The following is a 25811-nucleotide window of genomic DNA, read 5'->3' on the forward strand; positions in this document are numbered from 1 at the left end:
CCTACAGATAGTCAAATAGCAAGTCCAATTGTATACACTTGCGGCAGGTAGGAGACAGTAAACTATAGGCACATGATCATGACAGCACGGCGTCTCACTTCTTTATCAGTTACGTCCGGTCGAGCACGGCAGCCCGCCAGAAATTCAACGGTTTACCGGACGGACAAACCATGGAGGCGCAACTGCTGTCCCGGCTCCTCTTCCTCCTCCTCGGCTTCATCATCGTCTCCGGCGAGGCGGCCCCGACGCTGGTCACCAGCCTGCCGGGCTTCGACGGCGCCCTTCCGTTCCACCTTGAGACCGGGTACCTCCCCGGCCGCCGTGCTTTTTTGAAAATTGCATTCCGTCTGTTCACCTGCAGCCAGCTCGACAACTCTTTGACACACTACTATCAACGATCATATCGGAAGGTACGTGACGGTGGACGAGGAGCACGGCTCGGAGCTCTTCTACTACTTCATCGAGTCGGAGGGCGACCCGCGGCGCGACCCGGTCCTGCTCTGGCTCACCGGCGGCGACCGCTGCAGCGTGCTCAGCGCGCTGCTCTTCGAGATGGGCCCGCTGAGGTTCGTGATCGAGCCCTACGACGGCGCGGCCGGGACCGTGCCGCGGCTGCACTACCACCCCTACTCCTGGACCAAGGCCGCGAGCGTCCTCTTCGTCGACTCGCCCGTCGGCGCCGGCTTCTCCTTCTCCCGGCACCCCAGAGGGTACGACGTCGGAGAGGTCTCCTCTTCGCTGCAGCTCAAAACGTTCCTCACCAAGGTAATATACTATGTAGCAATAATTCAACTGAAGCTGCTTGCTATACATTGATTTGCAATGTAGAGTATATACCAATTTTGTCATCATCGTCAACATAATTTTCTGATAAAAAACATTTCTTCATCTTTGGATAAGTGGTTCACCGAGCATCCAGATTTCCTCTCAAATCATTTCTATGTCGGGGGAGACTCGTACGCTGGAAAGTACGTACCAATCGTCGCGCAGAAGATCTCAGAAGGTGCTACATTATTACTACTAGCATATATAACTCGTTTTTTTTTCACATTCACTTGAAAGTAAGTTCAAGGTGTTTACTTCGGAAAGATGGATATAGTCTATCCATCACACCTAAGCAATATGTTTTTCTGTTTTTAGATATTGAAGCGGGACTGAAGCCGACAATTAATCTCAAGGTAAGTACTCTAAAATTCATTCACACACTGTGTATACAACTATATATACACATAGTATATCACAATTGTTGTACTGATGTTAAATGCCAAAATCAAAATTAGTCTGGCCACAGCTAGCTTATGTTATGACAAAAACCTATATTCTCAGGGCTATCTGGTAGGCAACCCGATTACTGGTGAGGCCATTGATATGGATTCTAGAGTGCCATATCTCCATGGAGTAGGAGTCATTTCCGATCAGTTGTATGAGGTGATTAGTTACACCAGCTCCCAACTCTTGCTCAACCACCTATGCGCTGACCTGCAGTTAACTACTAATCTAAAGCTTAGGTTCCCCCATATGAGGTTAATTAATTTGTTAATTCAGTTTCCATGTGCTTGCATGTGATCAATCGATCTGATATAAGACAATAATGGAGAACTGCCATGGGGAACCTTATGACAACCCCAAGAATGTTATCTGCGCTCAAGCTATGGACAGGTTCAAGGCGGTAAGCATACAAGTCACTCAACATACAATTAACAACGCTGATCAATTTGATTGCTCAAGTCAATTTGGAAACCTATAGCAATACACATTTTATTTGCAGATTTTTATACAGCTATTTATATTTTTCTACATACTAAGAAGATGAACCTTCCATCGTATCTCCTTCTCAATTCCTCATTTTCAAAGAATTTTTACGTCTAATATATCTTGATCTAGTATCTTCATTGGCCTATCAAAAAGGCTCCATTTAAAGACTATATGTGTACATACGCTTCCATCCTAATATGTCACCATCCTAATCTATCATAACTATACATACGACTTTCATCCTAATATGTCACCATCCTAATCTATCATTAGCATGTTTGATTACATAAGACTTCCATCCTAATCTATCATAACTATTTTGCTTACATACGACTTCCATCCTAATCTATCAAAGCTGTCCATGTGCACGTTGTTGGCTGCCAAATTCGTACTCATGTATATATTATAAACATAGATTGATGAGTTTCTACAATTCTTTTTCTATCACAATATTATAATAGACTGAATATATGCATGATTCTTTTAATTTGATGTTTGCCTGCAGTTGCTTGAAGAAATTTATGACTCCCAAATTTTGTATAAAAAGTGCAATTATCTGTCTCCCACACCAAACGACAAGACTACACATGGCAGGATCCTCCAACAAGAAACTGGAGCACTGAAACATCCACCACCCCGGCCTCAAGTGGATTGCCATGTAAGTCCATCTTTATTAACTCCTTTACTGAATAAGTGATATCGTGATGAATAACAATTATTATGCTAAAATAAATTTGAAGGTGCATTTTTTAAAACATTGGGAACAAGAGAAAAATATATATTGCAAATGACTATAATAATGCAAAAAGTCTTAGCAGATATAGTTCTAATAAAATGATGAAAATATCCATGATTTACTGTACATGGTTTTTAAAAGAATTAATTGTCTGTAAAGTTTGAACCCACAAGAGTATATATTACCACGTTACTAGTACGGATATCATATTAATATGTGCACACAATCAAACTCATACTTGGGCAAGTCGATAGATTGTTTGTGCATGCGACTGACTTGTTTTTATGCCGTGATATTGGATGGGTGCAATAAAGCTTTGCCTTACTTTGCTGGTTGGTTCTAAGCTACACAATGAACTATCATTGGATGGAAAATCTCACCCCTTACAATTTTTTTTACCACCCAATGGGAGAAAAGTCCGACTGCGATGACCCTATAACCACCAAGCATCTCAGAACATAGGTTCATATCCTTGATGAGCAAGAACTAAATTAGTCCGTTTGTTATATATTAGATCCCACAAGGTATAAATTTCTGTGTCGGATGTTTGAGCAGGAAGGGCAAACTGCTTAATTTCAACCAGCCATACACCCGAAATTGCAGTAGAAGCAGGCCCGCTGCACTACCAGAATCTCACACGCATATACAACATCACTACACAATATTTCATACATATACCAGGCATTTCAGTGCTGACAAAAGCCAACGCAGCTATGCAGATTAGTTATTCCACTTACTAAGATTACTAAGATGTTGTGAGTCATCAAAAGTTATTTCCCAACCAACTTCCTATTTTTCTCCCATCTACAGGGCTATATTACCTACCTGGCATATGTTTGGGCTAATAACAATATCACACGGGAAAACCTTGGAATCAAGGAGGTTAGATTACTATCTCTGCTCGAGAAGATATTTATCTCTTGCTATTGGCATCTGATGTTTTAACACTCTACTTTTGTATCACTATGCGCCAACAACTTAGGGGAGCATGGGCGAATGGGTGAGGTGCCATGAAAAAGACCTACCTTTCACCCATGACATTGAGAGCAGTATAAAGTACCATCGTAATATTACGTCAAAAGGTTATCGTGCCTTGGTATATAGGTAATTACTATTACATAAAAAAATTAGATAGCTTACAACACTTATCATGTGGTTGTAGGGCTGTATTTTAACTATATTTGAATGTACGGCAGCGGAACAAAAGATGGTCTGTCGTAAATCAGAAACTATTGAGTTGAATACTATCTCCACTCCAAAATATTGTGCATATGGATTTTATTTAAGGACAAATCTTGTAAAGGTTGACCAATTTTATAGATAAAATATCAACATTATACTACCAAATATAATATAAAAGTATGTTTTGCAATGTTTTAATGGTATCTATTTGGTATTGTAGATGTGTATATCTCTCTCTCTCTAAACTTTGTCAAGTTTTATACAGCTTGAATTTCGAAAATACAAACTATATTTTTGAAATGGAGGGAGTATAGTTTTCCAACTGCTCACCTCTCTTTCTTCTACAGTGGAGACCATGATGCTGTTGTACCATTTTTGGGTACACAGTCTTGGGTAAGATCACTCAACTTCCCCATTATGGATGAATGGAGGGCTTGGCATCTCGATGGACAATCCGCTGGGTGAGAATTTATATTTAAATACCGTTTGATGAATTGGATTCTTCATGCTGGTTCCTATATTATTCACATACGTAAACTGCATTGGATAATTTCACTTACAATGCGAAATATAACAAATATGCAGATTCACAATAGCATATACAAATAACATGACGTTCGCCACTGTAAAGGTAACAAGATACCTATCTCTGCCTTCACTTAGGAGACTCTTGGAAATATGGAATATACATGTCTCTTGATGAGATTCATGCTTATCATGGGTCAATTTAATTCGGACAGTTCTCATTGACCAATTATCATGCTTACAGGGTGGTGGACACACTGCACCGTCTTACCAACCAGAGAGATGCCTCGCAATGCTTAGGCGTTGGATTTCCAATGAGCCACTCTGATGTGTTTGTGTGTTGTATATCATGATGTTGGATAGGGTGAATGTGCAATGGTGTGTGAGTATGTTCTATGTGTTTTACTTTGCATATACCACGTCGTAAACTATGAATGTAAGATTTGGTCTATTTTCTCATCAAGTTAGATACCCCGCCGGGTAGAAGATGCCACAATGTCTCGCCTTCCCGATTCAGAAAAGGAATGGTGGAACCGCGACAAGGTTAGGCTGTCAACAAACTAATTAAGCTTGACTGAGTTCTAGTGGGCTCAGCCTAAGCTCAGTAGAAGCTCTAGGTCACGAAGACACAAAGCTCGGTTACAAAGAAAATCAATGTTCTTAACATAACAATGCAATAAGCCCAAGTATGTTACAAGAACAAAAATTATCGCCAAAAGATGGTAAGTTCGAGAAATCTGAAGTAGGCTCAAGCATGGCTCCACAAAAGTAACCAAAGATTTTTTTTCCTTTTTTTCCGGAAAGAGAAATAGCAATAATACTGCGGCCTCTGTATCTCGATTAACTATTGCATAGTTACAAGATCCATGCTAGGCATCTAGTCTAGCCTTATCAAGCTCGCTCGGCTAATTTATTGGGATATCAAACCACCCCGCAAATAACCTAAGTTCTTTGTAGGTTATTTGTCAGTCGTCTGAGAAGTAACGACGCCATATATCTGTAGAGCACACTAGTCACAATATCCCAGATACATACTGAAACGTAACACAAAAAGGGAAACCAAGCCATGTACTCCCTCCGTTGCATAATTATTGTCGTGGTTTTAGTTCAAATTTGAATTAAAACCACGACAATAATTCAAATTTGAACTAAAACCACGACAATAATTATGCAACGGAGGGAGTAATCAATTTACGCAGCTCGGTTAATTCCAGAAGAAACTGGCGTCAATGACGAGTTCATGGACGCTTGAATCTCTTCCAGGGTCCTTCCTTTAGTCTCTGGTACCAGCCACTCCACAAATACAACAGTCAGACCGCAAATGGTCGCGAACATGAAAAATGTACCTGAAATTAATCCGTCCATGGTGTACAGACAAAACAAAACAAAAACATCAGCAAAACTTCTGGTCAACCGGAACTATTCTTTTGATCACAAGTCTATTTTCTATGCTATAAATATATTTACCGTAGGAGCTCCACAGCAGGAGGAAGTTGAAGGCATACGAGACGATCCATGAGCCGAGCCAGCTCACCAAGGTCACCAGGCTTCCTGCTGACCCTTTCATGTGTATGGGGAAGATCTGCATGTCCAGCGACGGATTGTGGTCAAATTCATTGATACCGCTATTATTTCTTTTAATGGTTTATTAACGGCAGAAAAGGCACCTCTGACATTATAACCCATGGAATTCCTCCCATACCAAGTGAGAAAGATCCACTGAAGATCTGGTTTCCAAAGCAACAGAGATGTTTACAGTGACTAGACATCTGGCAGCATTGCTGAAAAAGAAGTTAAAACTAAGATGCGGTATATACCAGAATCCCCATCAATGCCAACGCCACGTTGAGGTCCTTCGCCCAATGATGTTCCTGTTCAAGAAAGTAATTTATATAATACTCCCTCCGTTCCGAATTACTCGTCGTGGTTTTAGTTCAAATTTGAACTAAAACCACAACGAGTAAATCGGAACGGAGGGAGTAGCTCATGTGTGGCCTTCTTACGAGGATGATATCAGTTTCAGAAAATTCAAACCTTGGACAAGAATGAGAGGCCAACTAGTAGGCAACCCAGGCATGTCCCAGCTGCAGAGACCTGGGGCATTGCAGCATGAAACAAACATCCTTTACAATGCATTACTAATTGTATCATTTTTCAACTATCAAAAACCTTTGTATCTTTTTTTTACCATCAGAAGTGGCCTCCTTCCAGCCTTGTCCAACAGAAGCACCCCAAGTGCCGTCATCGGAATCTACAAGGACACCGTAAAATCAGTGAGTACTGAGAAGCAAAAAAAAACTGCATAAGAGCCATGATTAAATACCTGAACCGCAACCATAGCGAGCATTCCGGTGTTCCCTGACGAGAAACCTGATTCATGTCATGGATAGTTAGTAGTAGTGCCCAAAAGTAACACATGGTAAAAAATATGCCTAGTAACTAAAAGAAGTAAGGATGAGAAAGTTAAGGGAACAGGTTGCTAAAACTCATTACCAGCCGAAACAAATATCTCACTGGCGTAGAAGCATATTGCATTCACTCCACCAAACTGTTGAAGGACCATTAGCCCAACTCCAACCTGAATGAAACTTGATGTCTTAGAAAATTACACATAATTAAGCTTCTCCTTTCAAGCTAGAAATGCATAACTAGAATACTTACGGTGACAGCATGAATATAATCCTTCTGAAATAGGTCCAACATCTTTGACTGTGGTAGGTGCTGAAGCTTTTCTGTGAAATCCTGAACATATATAATAAGCTAGTCATTTCAGTAATGCAGGACTAAGTTGGTGTTCTATTTTAAATCTCAAGTTTACAGCAGTTGATACTTTGATATCTGCTGCCTCTTCGGAGATGTCGGTTTCTTTTCCCCTTAGCTTCTGCAACGCTTCCTCAAGTGCACCTGAGTGTCCGATCTTAGCCTGAAATGCATGGGTTTTCTATCAAAGAAGGGCAAAACCGTAGCCTCCATCTAATGAATACAGGTCTTAGAGCAGAAATGATAATATGAGAAGATGATTTCACAGTTTTTTCAATTTGTCTGCACAAATTAAACTTAGGTCTGAAGGAGTCAAACTGAATATTTATTGTTGTTAACCCAACATCTGCTCCCCTGCATATAAACTTGACGGAATGTTAAGTTTGTCAATGCCACATAGTACTAATATTTTTTTTTCTCAAACACATAAAAATGCGAGTGTTCTGTATTAGAAGAAGACACCAAGATGAGATGGCAGGGGTCTTACACGCAAAACAGCGAAAGAAAACTAAACCAGAGGAAAAAAAACTAAAAACACTAAGCCTACAACCAGAAAACAGAGCTAACCCCCAAAAAACAGAGCAAACAGGAGAGGAAACAAAATAACTGTACAGCTACCCTACGCACAAAGAATCAAGCATCGGGAGGGCGCCTCTATACATTTACATATGTAGAAGTGTTTCTACCTTTCTACTATTGACTAGGCTAATCAAGTAATTCTAGAACCAAGAACGGAAATGGACGGAAGAAAGAGATTCGGCAAGTATCAACACTACAACGAAATCTTACTTACCAGCCACCTAGGAGATTCGGGAATCACAAGAAGGCCAACCAGCTGCAGTAAACATGGTGCCACTCCTACAAGAGCAATAGCTAACCATATCAATATGCATTTAATTTCTATTTTCTAAAAAAATACTCCCTCCGTTCCTAAATACTTGTCTTTCTAGAGATTTCAACAAGTGACTACATACGGAGCAAAATGAGTGAATCTACACTCTAAAATATGTCTATATACATCCGTATGTGGTAGTCCATTTGAAATCTCTAAAAAGACAAATATTTAGGAACGGAGGGAGTACAAGTGCATGCATTTTGAGGCCAATATATTAGACTGAAAAACATACCAGTTAAAATTGGTGCAATGAGGGATTCTCATACAACAAACGTATTTTAAAAATATATGCTCATTGTTATACGAATAGTGGAGAAGTAAATTTAAACAAATCAATGTACCTACGATTGCCAAGGTACGCCAGGTGATGCATGTCCCCAGAGCATACGCGAGCGATGCCCCGCAACATATCATAAGCTGCAGAAATGGATAAACTTGCCTTCTTAAGATAATACTGTATACAAATACAGCCAGTAATGAAATCTCCCAGGTCGGGTACGAACCTGGTTTACGGCTGCGAACTGTCCTCTAAGATTCTTGGGTGTTATCTCTGATATATATACTGGGACCTGTTCAGGTAACACAACTTTCAGTCCAAATTCGTTGGAGAAAGTAACAAGATGGAGTTTTGTTTTCTATAATCACCACATATGAAAGAAGGCCAATTCCACATCCAATTGAGAGCCTCCCAAGGTCAAGCCACACAGAGTTCTACAGAAGAATATACAGGAAAGAAGTAAACAAATTACAGGATGAACCAAGAATGTCATTCCCTTCAAAGTTGCAGTGAGCACTGAAATGCACACTGAAGTAGAGATACAGAGAGAAATGACATCAAGGGGACCTTAGAAAAGACTATGAGGAGATATCCAATAATGCAGAACACATCTGATATTGCCATTGCCTGCGCGCCATGAAACACATGAATATGAAGTCCATTAGTTGAATGCATATTAATGATACACTTTTGCAGGTTAGCATGATGGAGATGGGATTAGAACTTACACATCTTCGACCAACCCAATCTGCTATGGTACCACTGAGAATAGCGCCTAGCATTGCTCCGATGGTTAATATCGAGCCAAAGACAGAATACTGCATGATGGTTAAAAGATGATCATGTGTCAAGTGGACTCACCAGGTTACAACCACCAAGATGAACAAACAAAAATGTCTTACATTTGGAAACAGAGGGTGTATTTGAGTACCTCAGCTAAGGAAAGATGAAGATCCCGCATGATGCCTTCCTGAGATGGCGATGAGTAGCCCACCTGCAAAACAGGGGATCAAAATTAAGTTCTCCACCTGGAAATATTTGTACTAGAACAACAGTAGGACAGTTTTCTATCTAATTAAATGAAAGCATTCTCATATTCCCTTTGAACAAGTCAATTTACATACCGAGATGCCGAACACGAAGGATCCAGCAACGGCGACGGCAGTGCTAGCGACCACCACCCAAATGGAAGAAGCTTTGTTGTTCCCGGCCACCAAGAGAGGCTTCTTGGCTTCTACTCCCTCCCATTCCTTAGACATAGGGCCTGGCTGTAGCAGAGTTCTCTTCTGAAACGATCCACATTTTCATAAATTGAGTAGTAGCATAAATTGCTAATAGTCACTAGTTCAGAAACTAAATACATCATCAATGGTAAACTACAAGCATGGCAAGAAGAGTGAAGTAAGAGATGATGATGCAACGTAGATCTGTAGATGTTTCCATGATCAGAGAAGCCACAAGCTTGCTCTCAATAATACTTGATTTTTTTTCAGTGATAAGGATTTAACTGACCATGTATAGGCATAAAACAAGCAAGACTTGAGATTTAGGCTCTCTCACAGGCTCAGCCACACTAATCATGCATGTCAAGAATGAGTTTATGCTACTGGTAGATCGGCATGATCTGGTGCTGAGAACAAAATGAAACGAATATATCTGAGCTAAAGAGCAGTAGATTTTAGCAAACATCCGCTGGCTGAATCATACACCTTTCATCATGTTGCAGGGGAGAAGTTAATTGTGAGCAGAGCACAACCCAAGACTGACATGAGTATTTTAACCACCACAGTAAGCAACTAGTAACTCTGAACATAACATGTTCAGACTTGTGCACAAGCAATAAACAGACTAGTAGCAGCTAGTTGGGCGTAGTTGAGTGGCAGGCAACACAGCAAGGGACTAGCGCGGCCGCACATCACGAACATGAGTATCAGATGACTAGGAGCAGAAACATGTATGCAGCTACTTCGTACCTGTAGTCGGCGGGAAGCTCGCCGGCGCCGCGAGGTGGCACGTGCGTGCGACGGATGCCCGAGGCGAAACCGCTCGAGGAGACCGATGGAGGGAACTGCGCTGACCGGGGCGGGAAGGTCTCCGGCGTACGGCGGCGAGATGGATCCCCTGTCGCCGGCGGCGGGTCGCGGGCGGTGGCGAGAAGGAGCAGGGGAGTGACTGTCGGAAAAGGACGAGCAAGAAAGAAGACTAGACTAGCTCGCTAGCTAGCAGATCGCTGTCCACCGCTCCAGCCGCCGTCTTGTCGTTTCCCTTTCACCGAGGAGCATGATTTTACGATTACACCCTCACATCCTAGGAACCCAACGATGCACGGACAAGAACTTAAACTTTTTAAATTTTGCCTGATGGAGAAGAACTTTAGCTTACAACATGAGAAACGTAATGAACAAATTTATACTATTCATAAGCTCAATTCATAGCTCGTTTTGTTCGTAGTATGATTTGTATTTTTGTTTCTCGAGATGTTAGTTGAATTTATAATATAAACTTTCTGGCATGGTATATATAGTTTTTATCCGGAAAAAAGATATTTATTGTGTTCACATGCATAATTTTTTTTTGGAAATTTTGATTGAAAACTAGTGGAATGTGTTTTTTGACTTTGGATACAACAGTTACATGAAAATTTATGCGTCCCCGTGTAGTGGTTGGTGGCAGGAAGAAAGGGGAGAAGGGCCAAGGAAAAATTGTGTCATGTCTTTTTTCTGGGTCCGGGTGGAGAAAGACGCATGAAGGAGAGAACGGTACACCAACGCTTATCACAACATGCTTGCAAAGTGTGAATTGAGCGTAACTCACATGTTTAGGTTTCTTGTTGTCGAACCAGTCTAGAATAGTGTTCTTGTTTTTCTGCATTTATTTCGTGCTTTTCGGTGGTGCTCATTATTGTAAGGAGACGTTTCCATCGATTACGAGGCATCTGTAATGACTTCGTTAATCTCAAGATGTTGTTTCAGCTCAGTATCTCAAAGATGCTCATAGAAGCACGGACAGTGATAAGAGGCGATAGGGCGAGGGGGGGACCCCTAACTATTTGGTACAAGAACTAGAACAACGCTTTCCTTCTGAAATTATGTGAACAAGCTCCAACATGACCATACAACAAATTGTGGATGACTACCGGACCTAACTAACACAATTTGCAGGCCCATGTGTAGTACTAGATGATTAGCAACTTAGCATTAATACGGCATCTGATCCTTTTACTCTCCGTATAAGATTTCTCCGAATTCGAACTTCGTAAAGTTTCATCATATTTATACGAAAAAATATCAACATCAACAACACTAAAGTTATCCCCCACAAGAAAAACAATACTAAAGTTATACAATATAAAAATTAAATTAAGGGCACATTTAATGATATTTATTTTGTATTGTGAATGTTGATAATTTCTTCTATAAAGCTTATCAAATTATATGAAGTATGACTCCAGGAAAAATCTATATGTGAAATAAAAGAAAAGGAGGGAGTACTAGCCGCGAGAGCTATGTCTCGCATTAAGCGAGTTAAGAAGGATCTCTCGCTGAAGCATCTGACAGGCTGGCCCATCAGCTTTCACCGAAAAGAGAAATAATAAGTGAAGAAAAGGGGAAGAGCACCAGGAGTCGATCCTGTGATAGTAGACAACGCCGGTAGTCACTGCGTTAGCTTCCCATTTCGTGATAACAAAGCAGGGGCGCGACCTACTTAGGGGGGGGGGGGGGATCTGGTTTTTCATTGGTTTTGTCATTCTTTTTTGCATTTTCTTTTTTCTTCTTCATTATTTGATTGGTTTACTTTGTTCTTCTCCATTTTTTGTTTTGTTTTCTTCTTCTCCAATTTTTGTTTTTCTTTTGTTTTTTTCTTAAGATTGTTTTCGTTCTAACTCTTCATTTTCGTATATGTCAAAAACATTCTTTGTATACACATTCAACATTGTCCGAACGCTTATTCAACATTTTACTACTTATTCCACATTTTCAAATACTTGGTCAACATTTTTTAAAACTTGTTCAACATTTTTTAATACTTATTCAACATTTTTCAAAATATTTGTTCAACATTTTAAATACTTATTAAACATTTGGAAGTACTTTTTCAATATTTTTAATAATTATTCAACATTTTTCAAATATTTGTTCAACATTTTTCAAATGTATTTTTGAAGAGTGTTTTATATATCATAGCTTATCACAGAATTAGTTAAGGTTTTGACGGTGTAAAAGTTTCTAAAAATTCTAAAAAAATACTGAAGCAACATACCTATAATATAACATGACCCAATGAAGATATATGGTCACAATATATACACATAAATGCATATTTTCACAATCACACCGTTGAATCATCTTGTTACATTATAAATGGTGCTCCACTATTTATTTCAAAATAATTATAATGTTTAAACCATTAAATGCTTAACGAGCCTTAACTAGTTCTGTGGTATGGTATGATAGACACACCATTTCAAGGTATAAAGAAAATTATAAAAATAAAGCAAAAATAGAAACAAAAAAAAGGTCGTGGCCTTCTGCGTGGCTGGCCAGCCCATCTGGGGCTACCCCCTTGTCTCGCGTAACGCGAGGAATATGGGCGCCCTGTACTAGTACCCTCCCATCCTAGGGACCCGACGATGCACGGACAAGAACTTAAAACTTTTTAAATTTTGCCTGATGGAGAAGAACTTAAGCTTACAACATGAGAAACGTAATGAACAAATTTATACTATTCATAAGCTCAATCCATAGCTCATTTTGTTCGTAGTATGATTTCTATTTTTGTTTCTTGATATGTTAGTTGAATTTATAATATAAACTTTCTGGCATGGTATATATTTTTTTATCCAGAAAAAAAAGATATATATTGTGTTCACATCCATAATTTTTTTGGAAAATTTGACTGAAAACTAGTGGAATGTGTTTTTTTTGACTATGGATACAACAGTTACATGAGAATTTATACGTCCCCGTGTAGTGGTTGGTGGCAAAAAGAAAGGGGAGAAGGGCCAAAGAAAATTTGTGCCATGTCTTTTTTCCGGGTTAGGGTGGAGAAAGACGCATGAAGGAGAGAACGGTACACCAACGCTTATCACAACATGCTTGCAAAGTGTGAATTGAGCGTAACTCACATGTTTAGGTTTCTTGTTGTCGAACCAGTCTAGAATAGTGTTCTTGTTTTTCTGCATTTATTTCGTGCTTTTCGGTGGTGTTCATTATTGTAAGGAGACGTTTCCATCGATTATGAGGCATCTGTAATGACTTCGTTAATCTCAAGATGTTGTTTCAGCTCAGTATCTCGAAGATGCTCATAGAAGCACGAACAGTGATAAGAGGCGATAGGGCGAGGGGGGGACCCCTAACTATTTGGTACAAGAACTAGAACAACGCTTTCCTTCTGAAATTATGTGAACAAGCTCCAACATGACCATACAGCAAATTGTGGATGACTACCGGACCTAACTAACACAATTTGCAGGTCCATGTGTAGTACTAGATGATTAGCAACTTAGCATTAATACGGCATCTGATCCTTTTACTCTCCGTATAAGATTTCTCCGAATTCGAACTTCGTAAAGTTTCATCATATTTATATGAAAAAATATCAACATCAACAACACTAAAGTTATCTCCCACAAGAAAAACAATACTAAAGTTATACAATATAAAAATTAAATTAAGGGCACATTTAATGATATTTATTTTGTTTTGTGAATGTTGATAATTTCTTCTATAAAGCTTATCAAATTATATGAAGTATGACTCCAGAAAAAATCTATATGTGAAATAAAAGAAAAGGAGGGAGTACTAGCCGCGAGAGCTATGCCTCGAATTAAGCGAGTTAAGAAGGATCTCTCGCTGAAGCATCTGACAGGCTGGCCCATCAGCTTTCACCGAAAAGAGAAATAATAAGTGAAGAAAAGGGGACGAGCACCAGGAGTCGATCCTGTGATAGTAGACAACGCCGCTAGTCACTGCGTTAGCTTCCCATTTCGTGATAACAAAGCAGGGGCGCGACCTACTTAGGGGGGGGATCTGGTTTTTCATTGGTTTTGTTATTCTTTTTTGCATTTTCTTTTTTCTTCTTCATTATTTGATTGGTTTACTTTGTTCTTCTCCATTTTTTGTTTTGTTTTCTTCTTCTCCATTTTTTATTTTTCTTTTGTTTTTTTCTTAAGATTGTTTTCGTTCTAACTCTTCATTTTCGTATATGTCAAAAACATTCTTTGTATACACATTCAACATTGTCCGAACGATTATTCAACATTTTACTACTTATTCCACATTTTCAAATACTTGGTCAACATTTTTTAAAACTTGTTCAACATTTTTTAATACTTATTCAACATTTTTCAAAATATTTGTTCAACATTGAAAATACTTATTAAACATTTGGAAGTACTTCTTCAATATTTTTAATAATTATTCAACATTTTTCAAATATTTGTTCAACATTTTTCAAATGTATTTTTGAAGAGTGTTTTATATATCATAGCTTATCACATAATTAGTTAAGGTTTTCTACGGTGTAAAAGTTTCTAAAAATTCTAAAAAAATACTGAAGCAACATACCTATAATATAACATGATCCAATGAAGATATATGGTCACAATATATACACATAAATGCATATTTTCACAATCACACCGTTGAATCATCTTGTTACATTATAAATGGTGCTCCACTATTTATTTCAAAATAATTATAATGTTTAAACCATTAAATGCTTAACGAGCCTTAACTAGTTCTGTGGTATGGTATGATAGACACACCATTTCAAGGTATAAAGAAAATTATAAAAATAAAGCAAAAATAGAAAAAAAAGGTCGTGGCCTTCTGCGTGGCTGGCCAGGGCTACCCCCTTGTCTCGCGTAACGCGAGGAATAGGGGCGCCTGTACTAGCACCCTCCCATCCTAGGGACCCGACGATGCACGGACAAGAACTTAAAACTTTTTAAATTTTGCCTGATCGAGAAGAACTTAAGCTTACAACATGAGAAACGTAATGAACAAATTTATACTATTCATAAGCTCAATTCATAGCTCGTTTTGTTCGTAGTATGATTTGTATTTTTTGTTTCTTGATATGTTAGTTGAATTTATAATATAAACTTTCTGGCATGTTATATATATTTTTTATCTAGAAAAAAAGATATATATTGTGTTCACATCCATAATTTTTTTGGAAAATTTGACTGAAAACTAGTGGAATGTGTTTTTTTGACTATGGATACAATAGTTACATGAGAATTTATACGTCCCCGTGTAGTGGTTGGTGGCAAAAAGAAAGGGGAGAAGGGCCAAAGAAAATTTGTGCCATGTCTTTTTTCTGGGTTCGGGTGGAGAAAGACGCATGAAGGAGAGAACGGTACACCAACGCTTATCACAACATGCTTGCAAAGTGTGAATTGAGCGTAACTCACATGTTTAGGTTTTTTGTTGTCGAACCAGTCCAGAATAGTGTTCTCATTTTTCTGCATTAATTTCGTGCTTTTCGGTGATGTTCATTATTGTAAGGAGACGTTTCCATCAATTATGAGGCATCTGTAATGACTTCGTTAATCTCAAGATGTTGTTTCAGCTCAGTATCTCGAAGATGCTCATAGAAGCACGAACAGTGATAAGAGGCGATAGGGCGAGGGGGGGGACCCCTAACTATTTGGTACAAGAACTAGAACAACGCTTTCCTTCTGAAATTATGTGAACAAGCTCCAACATGACCATACAGCAAATTGTGGATGAATACCAGACCTAACTAACACAATTTGCAGGCCCATGTGTAGTACTAGATGATTAGCAACTTAGCATTAATACGGCATCTGATCCTTTTACTCTCCGTATAAGATTTCTCTGAATTCGAACTTCGTAAAGTTTCATCATATTCATATGAAAAAATATCAACATCAACAACACTAAAGTTATCCCCCACAAGAAAAACAATACTAAAGTTATACAATATAAAAATTACATTAAGGGCACATTTAATGATATTTATTTTGTATTGTGAATGTTGACAATTTCTTCTATAAAGCTTATCAAATTATATGAAGTATGACTCCAGAAAAAATCTATATGTGAAATAAAAGAAAAGGAGGGAGTACTAGCCGCGAGAGCTATGTCTCGCATTAAGCGAGTTAAGAAGGATCTCTCGCTGAAGCATCTGACAGGCTGGCCCCTCAGCTTTCACCGAAAAGAGAAATAATAAGTGAAGAAAAGGGGACGAGAACCAGGAGTCGATCCTGTGATAGTAGACAACGCCGCTAGTCACTGCGTTAGCTTCCCATTTCGTGATAACAAAGCAGGGGCGCGACCTACTTAGGGGGGGGGATCTGGTTTTTCAATGGTTTTGTCATTCTTTTTTGCATTTTCTTTTTTCTTCTTCATTATTTGATTGGTTTACTTTGTTCTTCTCCATTTTTTGTTTTGTTTTCTTCTTCTCCATTTTTTATTTTTCTTTTGTTGTTTTCTTAAGATTGTTTTCGTTCTAACTCTTCATTTTCGTATATGACAAAAACATTCTTTGTATACACATTCAACATTGTCCAAACGCTTATTCAACATTTTACTACTTATTCCACATTTTCAAATACTTGGTCAACATTTTTTAAAACTTGTTCAACATTTTTTAATACTTATTCAACATTTTTCAAAATATTTGTTCAACATTTTAAATACTTATTAAACATTTGGAAGTACTTTTTCAATATTTTTAATAATTATTCAACATTTTTCAAATATTTGTTCAACATTTTTCAAATGTATTTTTGAAGAGTGTTTTATATATCATAGCTTATCACAGAATTAGTTAAGGTTTTCGACGGTGTAAAAGTTTCTAAAAATTCTAAGAAAATACTGAAGCAACATACCTATAATATAACATGACCCAATGAAGATATATGGTCACAATATATACACATAAATGCATATTTTCACAATCACACCGTTGAATCATCTTGTTACATTATAAATGGTGCTCCACTATTTATTTCAAAATAATTATAATGTTTAAACCATTAAATGCTTAACGAGCCTTAACTAGTTCTGTGGTATGGTATGATAGACACACCATTTCAAGGTACAAAGAAAATTATAAAAATAAAGCAAAAATAGAAACAAAAAAAAGGTCGTGGCCTTCTGCGTGGCTGGCCAGCCCATCTGGGGCTACCCCCTTGTCTCGCGTAACGCGAGGAATAGGGGCGCCCTGTACTAGTACCCTCCCATCCTAGGGACCCGACGATGCACGGACAAGAACTTAAAACTTTTTAAATTTTGCCTGATGGAGAAGAACTTAAGCTTACAACATGAGAAACGTAATGAACAAATTTATACTATTCATAAGCTCAATCCATAGCTCATTTTGTTCGTAGTATGATTTCTATTTTTGTTTCTTGATATGTTAGTTGAATTTATAATATAAACTTTCTGGCATGGTATATATTTTTTTATCCAGAAAAAAAAGATATATATTGTGTTCACATCCATAATTTTTTTGGAAAATTTGACTGAAAACTAGTGGAATGTGTTTTTTTGACTATGGATACAACAGTTACATGAGAATTTATACGTCCCCGTGTAGTGGTTGGTGGCAAAAAGAAAGGGGAGAAGGGCCAAAGAAAATTTGTGCCATGTCTTTTTTCCGGGTTCGGGTGGAGAAAGACGCATGAAGGAGAGAACGGTACACCAACGCTTATCACAACATGCTTGCAAAGTGTGAATTGAGCGTAACTCACATGTTTAGGTTTCTTGTTGTCGAACCAGTCTAGAATAGTGTTCTTGTTTTTCTGCATTTATTTCGTGCTTTTCGGTGGTGTTCATTATTGTAAGGAGACGTTTCCATCGATTATGAGGCATCTGTAATGACTTCGTTAATCTCAAGATGTTGTTTCAGCTCAGTATCTCGAAGATGCTCATAGAAGCACGAACAGTGATAAGAGGCGATAGGGCGAGGGGGGACCCCTAACTATTTGGTACAAGAACTAGAACAACGCTTTCCTTCTGAAATTATGTGAACAAGCTCCAACATGACCATACAGCAAATTCTGGATGACTACCGGACCTAACTAACACAATTTGCAGGCCCATGTGTAGTACTAGATGATTAGCAACTTAGCATTAATACGGCATCTGATCCTTTTACTCTCCGTATAAGATTTCTCCGAATTCGAACTTCGTAAAGTTTCATCATATTTATATGAAAAAATATCAACATCAACAACACTAAAGTTATCTCCCACAAGAAAAACAATACTAAAGTTATACAATATAAAAATTAAATTAAGGGCACATTTAATGATATTTATTTTGTTTTGTGAATGTTGATAATTTCTTCTATAAAGCTTATCAAATTATATGAAGTATGACTCCAGAAAAAATCTATATGTGAAATAAAAGAAAAGGAGGGAGTACTAGCCGCGAGAGCTATGCCTCGCATTAAGCGAGTTAAGAAGGATCTCTCGCTGAAGCATCTGACAGGCTGGCCCATCAGCTTTCACCGAAAAGAGAAATAATAAGTGAAGAAAAGGGGACGAGCACCAGGAGTCGATCCTGTGATAGTAGACAACGCCGCTAGTCACTGCGTTAGCTTCCCATTTCGTGATAACAAAGCAGGGGCGCGACCTACTTAGGGGGGGGATCTGGTTTTTCATTGGTTTTGTTATTCTTTTTTGCATTTTCTTTTTTCTTCTTCATTATTTGATTGGTTTACTTTGTTCTTCTCCATTTTTTGTTTTGTTTTCTTCTTCTCCATTTTTTATTTTTCTTTTGTTTTTTTCTTAAGATTGTTTTCGTTCTAACTCTTCATTTTCGTATATGTCAAAAACATTCTTTGTATACACATTCAACATTGTCCGAACGCTTATTCAACATTTTACTACTTATTCCACATTTTCAAATACTTGGTCAACATTTTTTAAAACTTGTTCAACATTTTTTAATACTTATTCAACATTTTTAAAAATATTTGTTCAACATTGAAAATACTTATTAAACATTTGGAAGTACTTCTTCAATATTTTTAATAATTATTCAACATTTTTCAAATATTTGTTCAACATTTTTCAAATGTATTTTTGAAGAGTGTTTTATATATCATAGCTTATCACATAATTAGTTAAGGTTTTCTACGGTGTAAAAGTTTCTAAAAATTCTAAAAAAATACTGAAGCAACATACCTATAATATAACATGATCCAATGAAGATATATGGTCACAATATATACACATAAATGCATATTTTCACAATCACACCGTTGAATCATCTTGTTACATTATAAATGGTGCTCCACTATTTATTTCAAAATAATTATAATGTTTAAACCATTAAATGCTTAACGAGCCTTAACTAGTTCTGTGGTATGGTATGATAGACACACCATTTCAAGGTATAAAGAAAATTATAAAAATAAAGCAAAAATAGAAAAAAAAAGGTCGTGGCCTTCTGCGTGGCTGGCCAGGGCTACCCCCTTGTCTCGCGTAACGCGAGGAATAGGGGCGCCTGTACTAGCACCCTCCCATCCTAGGGACCCGACGATGCACGGACAAGAACTTAAAACTTTTTAAATTTTGCCTGATCGAGAAGAACTTAAGCTTACAACATGAGAAACGTAATGAACAAATTTATACTATTCATAAGCTCAATTCATAGCTCGTTTTGTTCGTAGTATGATTTGTATTTTTTGTTTCTTGATATGTTAGTTGAATTTATAATATAAACTTTCTGGCATGTTATATATATTTTTTATCCAGAAAAAAAAGATATATATTGTGTTCACATCCATAATTTTTTTGGAAAATTTGACTGAAAACTAGTGGAATGTGTTTTTTTGACTATGGATACAATAGTTACATGAGAATTTATACGTCCCCGTGTAGTGGTTGGTGGCAAAAAGAAAGGGGAGAAGGGCCAAAGAAAATTTGTGCCATGTCTTTTTTCTGGGTTCGGGTGGAGAAAGACGCATGAAGGAGAGAACGGTACACCAACGCTTATCACAACATGCTTGCAAAGTGTGAATTGAGCGTAACTCACATGTTTAGGTTTTTTGTTGTCGAACCAGTCTAGAATAGTGTTCTCATTTTTCTGCATTAATTTCGTGCTTTTCGGTGATGTTCATTATTGTAAGGAGACGTTTCCATCAATTATGAGGCATCTCTAATGACTTCGTTAATCTCAAGATGTTGTTTCAGCTCAGTATCTCGAAGATGCTCATAGAAGCACGAACAGTGATAAGAGGCGATAGGGCGAGGGGGGGGACCCCTAACTATTTGGTACAAGAACTAGAACAACGCTTTCCTTCTGAAATTATGTGAACAAGCTCCAACATGACCATACAGCAAATTGTGGATGAATACCAGACCTAACTAACACAATTTGCAGGCCCATGTGTAGTACTAGATGATTAGCAACTTAGCATTAATACGGCATCTGATCCTTTTACTCTCCGTATAAGATTTCTCTGAATTCGAACTTCGTAAAGTTTCATCATATTCATATGAAAAAATATCAACATCAACAACACTAAAGTTATCCCCCACAAGAAAAACAATACTAAAGTTATACAATATAAAAATTAAATTAAGGGCACATTTAATGATATTTATTTTGTATTGTGAATGTTGATAATTTCTTCTATAAAGCTTATCAAATTATATGAAGTATGACTCCAGAAAAAATCTATATGTGAAATAAAAGAAAAGGAGGGAGTACTAGCCGCGAGAGCTATGTCTCGCATTAAGCGAGTTAAGAAGGATCTCTCGCTGAAGCATCTGACAGGCTGGCCCCTCAGCTTTCACCGAAAAGAGAAATAATAAGTGAAGAAAAGGGGACGAGAACCAGGAGTCGATCCTGTGATAGTAGACAACGCCGCTAGTCACTGCGTTAGCTTCCCATTTCGTGATAACAAAGCAGGGGCGCGACCTACTTAGGGGGGGGGGATCTGGTTTTTCAATGGTTTTGTCATTCTTTTTTGCATTTTCCTTTTTCTTCTTCATTATTTGATTGGTTTACTTTGTTCTTCTCCATTTTTTGTTTTGTTTTCTTCTTCTCCATTTTTTATTTTTCTTTTGTTGTTTTCTTAAGATTGTTTTCGTTCTAACTCTTCATTTTCGTATATGACAAAAACATTCTTTGTATACACATTCAACATTGTCCGAATGCTTATTCAACATTTTACTACTTATTCCACATTTTCAAATACTTGGTCAACATTTTTTTAAACTTGTTCAACATTTTTTAATACTTATTCAACATTTTTCAAAATATTTGTTCAACATTTTAAATACTTATTAAACATTTGGAAGTACTTTTTCAATATTTTTAATAATTATTCAACATTTTTCAAATATTTGTTCAACATTTTTCAAATGTATTTTTGAAGAGTGTTTTATATATCATAGCTTATCACAGAATTAGTTAAGGTTTTCGACGGTGTAAAAGTTTCTAAAAATTCTAAAAAAATACTGAAGCAACATACCTATAATATAACATGACCCAATGAAGATATATGGTCACAATATATACACATAAATGCATATTTTCACAATCACACCGTTGAATCATCTTGTTACATTATAAATGGTGCTCCACTATTTATTTCAAAATAATTATAATGTTTAAACCATTAAATGCTTAACGAGCCTTAACTAGTTCTGTGGTATGGTATGATAGACACACCATTTCAAGGTATAAAGAAAATTATAAAAATAAAGCAAAAATAGAAACAAAAAAAAAGGTCGTGGCCTTCTGCGTGGCTGGCCAGGGCTACCCCTTGTCTCGCGTAACGCGAGGAATAGGGGCGCCCTGTACTAGCACCCTCCCATCCTAGGGACCCGACGATGCACGGACAAGAACTTAAAACTTTTTAAATTTTGCCTGATGGAGAAAACTTAAGCTTACAACATGAGAAACGTAATGAACAAATTTATACTATTCATAAGCTCAATTCATAGCTCGTTTTGTTCGTAGTATGATTTGTATTTTTGTTTCTTGATATGTTAGTTGAATTTATAATATAAACTTTCTGGCATGGTATATATATTTTTTATCCAGAAAAAAAAGATATATATTGTGTTCACATCCATAATTTTTTTGGAAAATTTGACTGAAAACTAGTGGAATGTGTTTTTTTGACTATGGATACAACAGTTACATGAGAATTTATACGTCCCCGTGTAGTGGTTGGTGGCAAAAAGAAAGGGGAGAAGGGCCAAAGAAAATTTGTGCCATGTCTTTTTTCTGGGTTCGGGTGGAGAAAGACGCATGAAGGAGAGAACGGTACACCAACGCTTATCACAACATGCTTGCAAAGTGTGAATTGAGCGTAACTCACATGTTTAGGTTTTTTGTTCTCGAACCAGTCCAGAATAGTGTTCTCATTTTTCTGCATTTATTTCGTGCTTTTCGGTGATGTTCATTATTGTAAGGAGACGTTTCCATCGATTATGAGGCATCTGTAATGACTTCGTTAATCTCAAGATGTTGTTTCAGCTCAGTATCTCGAAGATGCTCATAGAAGCTCGAACAGTGATAAGAGGCGATAGGGCGAGGGGGGGACCCCTAACTATTTGGTACAAGAACTAGAACAACGCTTTCCTTCTGAAATTATGTGAACAAGCTCCAACATGACCATACAGCAAATTGTGGATGACTACCAGACCTAACTAACACAATTTGCAGGCCCATGTGTAGTACTAGATGATTAGCAACTTAGCATTAATACGGCATCTGATCCTTTTACTCTCCGTATAAGATTTCTCCGAATTCGAACTTCATAAAGTTTCATCATATTTATATGAAAAAATATCAACATCAACAACACTAAAGTTATCCCCCACAAGAAAAACAATACTAAAGTTATACAATATAAAAATTAAATTAAGGGCACATTTAATGATATTTATTTTGTATTGTGAATGTTGATAATTTCTTCTATAAAGCTTATCAAATTATATGAAGTATGACTCCAGAAAAAATCTATATGTGAAATAAAAGAAAAGGAGGGAGTACTAGCCGCGAGAGCTATGTCTCGCATTAAGCGAGTTAAGAAGGATCTCTCGCTGAAGCATCTGACAGGCTGGCCCCTTAGCTTTCACCGAAAAGAGAAATAATAAGTGAAGAAAAGGGGACGTGCACCAGGAGTCGATCCTGTGATAGTAGGCAACGCCGCTAGTCACTGCGTTAGCTTCCCATTTCGTGATAACAAAGCAGGGGCGCGACCTACTTAGGGGGGGGGATCTGGTTTTTCATTGGTTTTGTCATTCTTTTTTGCATTTTCTTTTTTCTTCTTCATTATTTGATTGGTTTACTTTGTTCTTCTCCATTTTTTGTTTTGTTTTCTTCTTCTCCATTTTTTATTTTTCTTTTGTTTTTTTCTTAGGATTGTTTTCGTTCTAACTCTTCATTTTCGTATATGACAAAAACATTCTTTGTATACACATTCAACATTGTCCGAACGCTTATTCAACATTTTACTACTTATTCCACATTTTCAAATACTTGGTCAACATTTTTTAAAACTTGTTCAACATTTTTAATACTTATTCAACATTTTTCAAAATATTTGTTCAACATTTTAAATACTTATTAAACATTTGGAAGTACTTTTTCAATATTTTTAATAATTATTCAACATTTTTCAAATATTTGTTCAACATTTTTCAAATGTATTTTTGAAGAGTGTTTTATATATCATAGCTTATCACAGAATTAGTTAAGGTTTTCGACGGTGTAAAAGTTTCTAAAAATTCTAAAAAAATACTGAAGCAACATACCTATAATATAACATGATCCAATGAAGATATATGGTCACAATATATACACATAAATGCATATTTTCACAATCACACCGTTGAATCATCTTGTTACATTATAAATGGTGCTCCACTATTTATTTCAAAATAATTATAATGTTTAAACCATTAAATGCTTAACGAGCCTTAACTAGTTCTGTGGTATGGTATGATAGACACACCATTTCAAGGTATAAAGAAAATTATAAAAATAAAGCAAAAATAGAAACAAAAAAAAGGTCGTGGCCTTCTGTGTGGCTGGCCAGCCCATCTGGGGCTACCCCCTTGTCTCGCGTAACGCGAGGAATAGGGGCGCCCTGTACTAGCACCCTCCCATCCTAGGGACCCGACGATGCACGGACAGGAACTTAAAACTTTTTAAATTTTGCCTGATGGAGAAGAACTTAAGCTTACAACATGAGAAACATAATGAACAAATTTATACTATTCATAAGCTCAATTCATAGCTCGTTTTGTTCGTAGTATGATTTGTATTTTTGTTTCTTGATATGTTAGTTGAATTTATAATATAAACTTTCTGGCATGGTATATATATTTTTTATCCAGAAAAAAAAGATATATATTGTGTTCACATCCATAATTTTTTTGGAAAATTTGACTGAAAACTAGTGGAATGTGTTTTTTGACTATGGATACAACAGTTACATGAGAATTTATACGTCCCCGTGTAGTGGTTGGTGGCAAAAAGAAAGGGGAGAAGGGCCAATGAAAATTTGTGCCATGTCTTTTTTCTGGGTTCGGGTGGAGAAAGACGTATGAAGCAGAGAACGGTACACCAACGCTTATCACAACATGCTTGCAAAGTGTGAATTGAGCGTAACTCACATGTTTGGGTTTCTTGTTGTCGAACCAGTCCAGAATGGTGTTCTCATTTTTCTGCATTTATTTCGTGCTTTTCGGTGATGTTCATTATTGTAAGGAGACGTTTCCGTCGATTATGAGGCATCTGTAATGACTTTGTTAATCTCAAGATGTTGTTTCAGCTCAGTATCTCGAAGATGCTCATAGAAGCACGAACAATGATAAGAGATGATAGGGCGGCAGGGGGGGGGGTCCAACATGACCATATAGCAACCAATTGTGATGACTACCAGACCTAACTAACACAATTTGCAGGCCCATATGTAGTACTAGATGATTAGCAATTTAGCATTAATACGACATCTGATCCTTGTTACTCTCCGTATAAGATTTCTCTGAATTCGAACTTCGTAAAGTTTCATCATATTTATATGAAAAAAATATCAACATCAACAATACTAAAGTTATACAATCTGAAAATTAAATTGAGGGCACATTTAATGATATTTATTTCGTATTGTGAATGTTGGTATTTTCTTCTGTAAATATTGTCAAATTATATGAAATTTGACTCCAGAAAAAACTTATATGTAAAATTAAAAGGAAAGAAGGGAGTACTAGCTGCGGGAGCTATTTCTCATATTAAGCGAGTTAAGAAGGATCAACATGTACCTGATGGGCCGGCCCATCAGCTTTCACAGAAAAGATAAATAATAAGAGAAGAAAAAGGGACTAGCGCTCGATAGTTCGGCTCATTAAGCTCGTGGCTTGCTTCTTAATGAACAGAGCCAATCATCGATTTCAACTCGTTAAGCTTAACGAGCTTAACGAACGAGCTAACGAGCAACGTGTTTCACAAGTAACTCGTTAGGCTCGTTAGTAACTGCACCCCACATATTTTTATCTTACGTGACAAAATTTTGGAGCACCTCAGCCTATTTATTCAATCTAATCTACATAGGAGGCAACAAACTAGTGCAGTTTTTCTTAGTCACTATCTTCCTTCTTAAAAACCACATCTACACACTCATCCTGTAGACTATAACACATCCGAATCTGTTCAAAAGCACTCGTCAGCGCTCGC

General features: G+C 37.2%; 2 protein-coding genes across 4 annotated transcripts; one reads left to right on the top strand and one right to left on the bottom strand.

The window, feature by feature from the left end:
• Positions 1 to 170: 170 nt before the first annotated feature.
• On the top strand, positions 171 to 4679 carry LOC123040166 (serine carboxypeptidase-like 11). The gene is made up of 12 exons (XM_044463094.1): positions 171 to 304; positions 411 to 765; positions 901 to 1003; positions 1141 to 1178; positions 1327 to 1428; positions 1586 to 1669; positions 2261 to 2413; positions 3302 to 3373; positions 3474 to 3595; positions 4021 to 4134; positions 4259 to 4304; positions 4443 to 4679. Exons 1-12 carry the CDS (start codon positions 171 to 173, stop codon positions 4524 to 4526), a joined length of 1407 nt encoding a protein of 468 aa, XP_044319029.1. The 3' UTR covers positions 4527 to 4679.
• Positions 4680 to 4967: 288 nt separating this feature from the next.
• LOC123043298 (sugar transporter ERD6-like 5) lies at positions 4968 to 10357 on the bottom strand. Of its 3 annotated transcripts, none has more exons than XM_044465706.1 (19): positions 10104 to 10357; positions 9255 to 9416; positions 9062 to 9124; positions 8859 to 8948; positions 8698 to 8757; positions 8499 to 8564; positions 8357 to 8422; positions 8195 to 8270; positions 7752 to 7816; positions 7029 to 7121; positions 6860 to 6940; positions 6692 to 6776; positions 6522 to 6568; positions 6387 to 6449; positions 6233 to 6292; positions 6016 to 6069; positions 5866 to 5925; positions 5666 to 5780; positions 4968 to 5544 (listed from the first exon to the last, which is right to left on the bottom strand). In XM_044465706.1, exons 2-19 carry the CDS (start codon positions 9387 to 9389, stop codon positions 5390 to 5392), a joined length of 1434 nt encoding a protein of 477 aa, XP_044321641.1. In that variant the 5' UTR covers positions 9390 to 9416; positions 10104 to 10357; the 3' UTR covers positions 4968 to 5389. The 3 variants fall into 3 exon arrangements, with proteins under 3 accessions (XP_044321641.1, XP_044321642.1, XP_044321643.1); XM_044465707.1 differs by having other exon boundaries at positions 9255 to 9413; positions 10104 to 10346; XM_044465708.1 differs by lacking the exon at positions 10104 to 10357 and having other exon boundaries at positions 9033 to 9124; positions 9255 to 9389.
• Positions 10358 to 25811: the final 15454 nt, after the last annotated feature.

The sequence above is a fragment of the Triticum aestivum genome, chromosome 2B (assembly GCF_018294505.1).
Source record: "Triticum aestivum cultivar Chinese Spring chromosome 2B, IWGSC CS RefSeq v2.1, whole genome shotgun sequence".
NCBI lineage: Eukaryota > Viridiplantae > Streptophyta > Magnoliopsida > Poales > Poaceae > Triticum > Triticum aestivum.

Coding starts and splice junctions, on each gene's coding strand:
- LOC123040166 (XM_044463094.1), top strand. CDS start 171: ATGGAGGCGCAACTGCTGTCCCGGCTCCTCTTCCTCCTCCTCGGCTTC. Junction 2,414..3,301: donor GGCCTCAAGTGGATTGCCAT/GTAAGTCCATCT, acceptor TCCCATCTACAG/GGCTATATTACCTACCTGGC. Junction 3,374..3,473: donor AAAACCTTGGAATCAAGGAG/GTTAGATTACTA, acceptor CCAACAACTTAG/GGGAGCATGGGCGAATGGGT.
- LOC123043298 (XM_044465706.1), bottom strand. CDS start 9,389: ATGTCTAAGGAATGGGAGGGAGTAGAAGCCAAGAAGCCTCTCTTGGTG. Junction 9,125..9,254: donor CCTTCGTGTTCGGCATCTCG/GTATGTAAATTG, acceptor CCTGTTTTGCAG/GTGGGCTACTCATCGCCATC. Junction 5,926..6,015: donor TGGCATTGATGGGGATTCTG/GTATATACCGCA, acceptor TTTGGAAACCAG/ATCTTCAGTGGATCTTTCTC.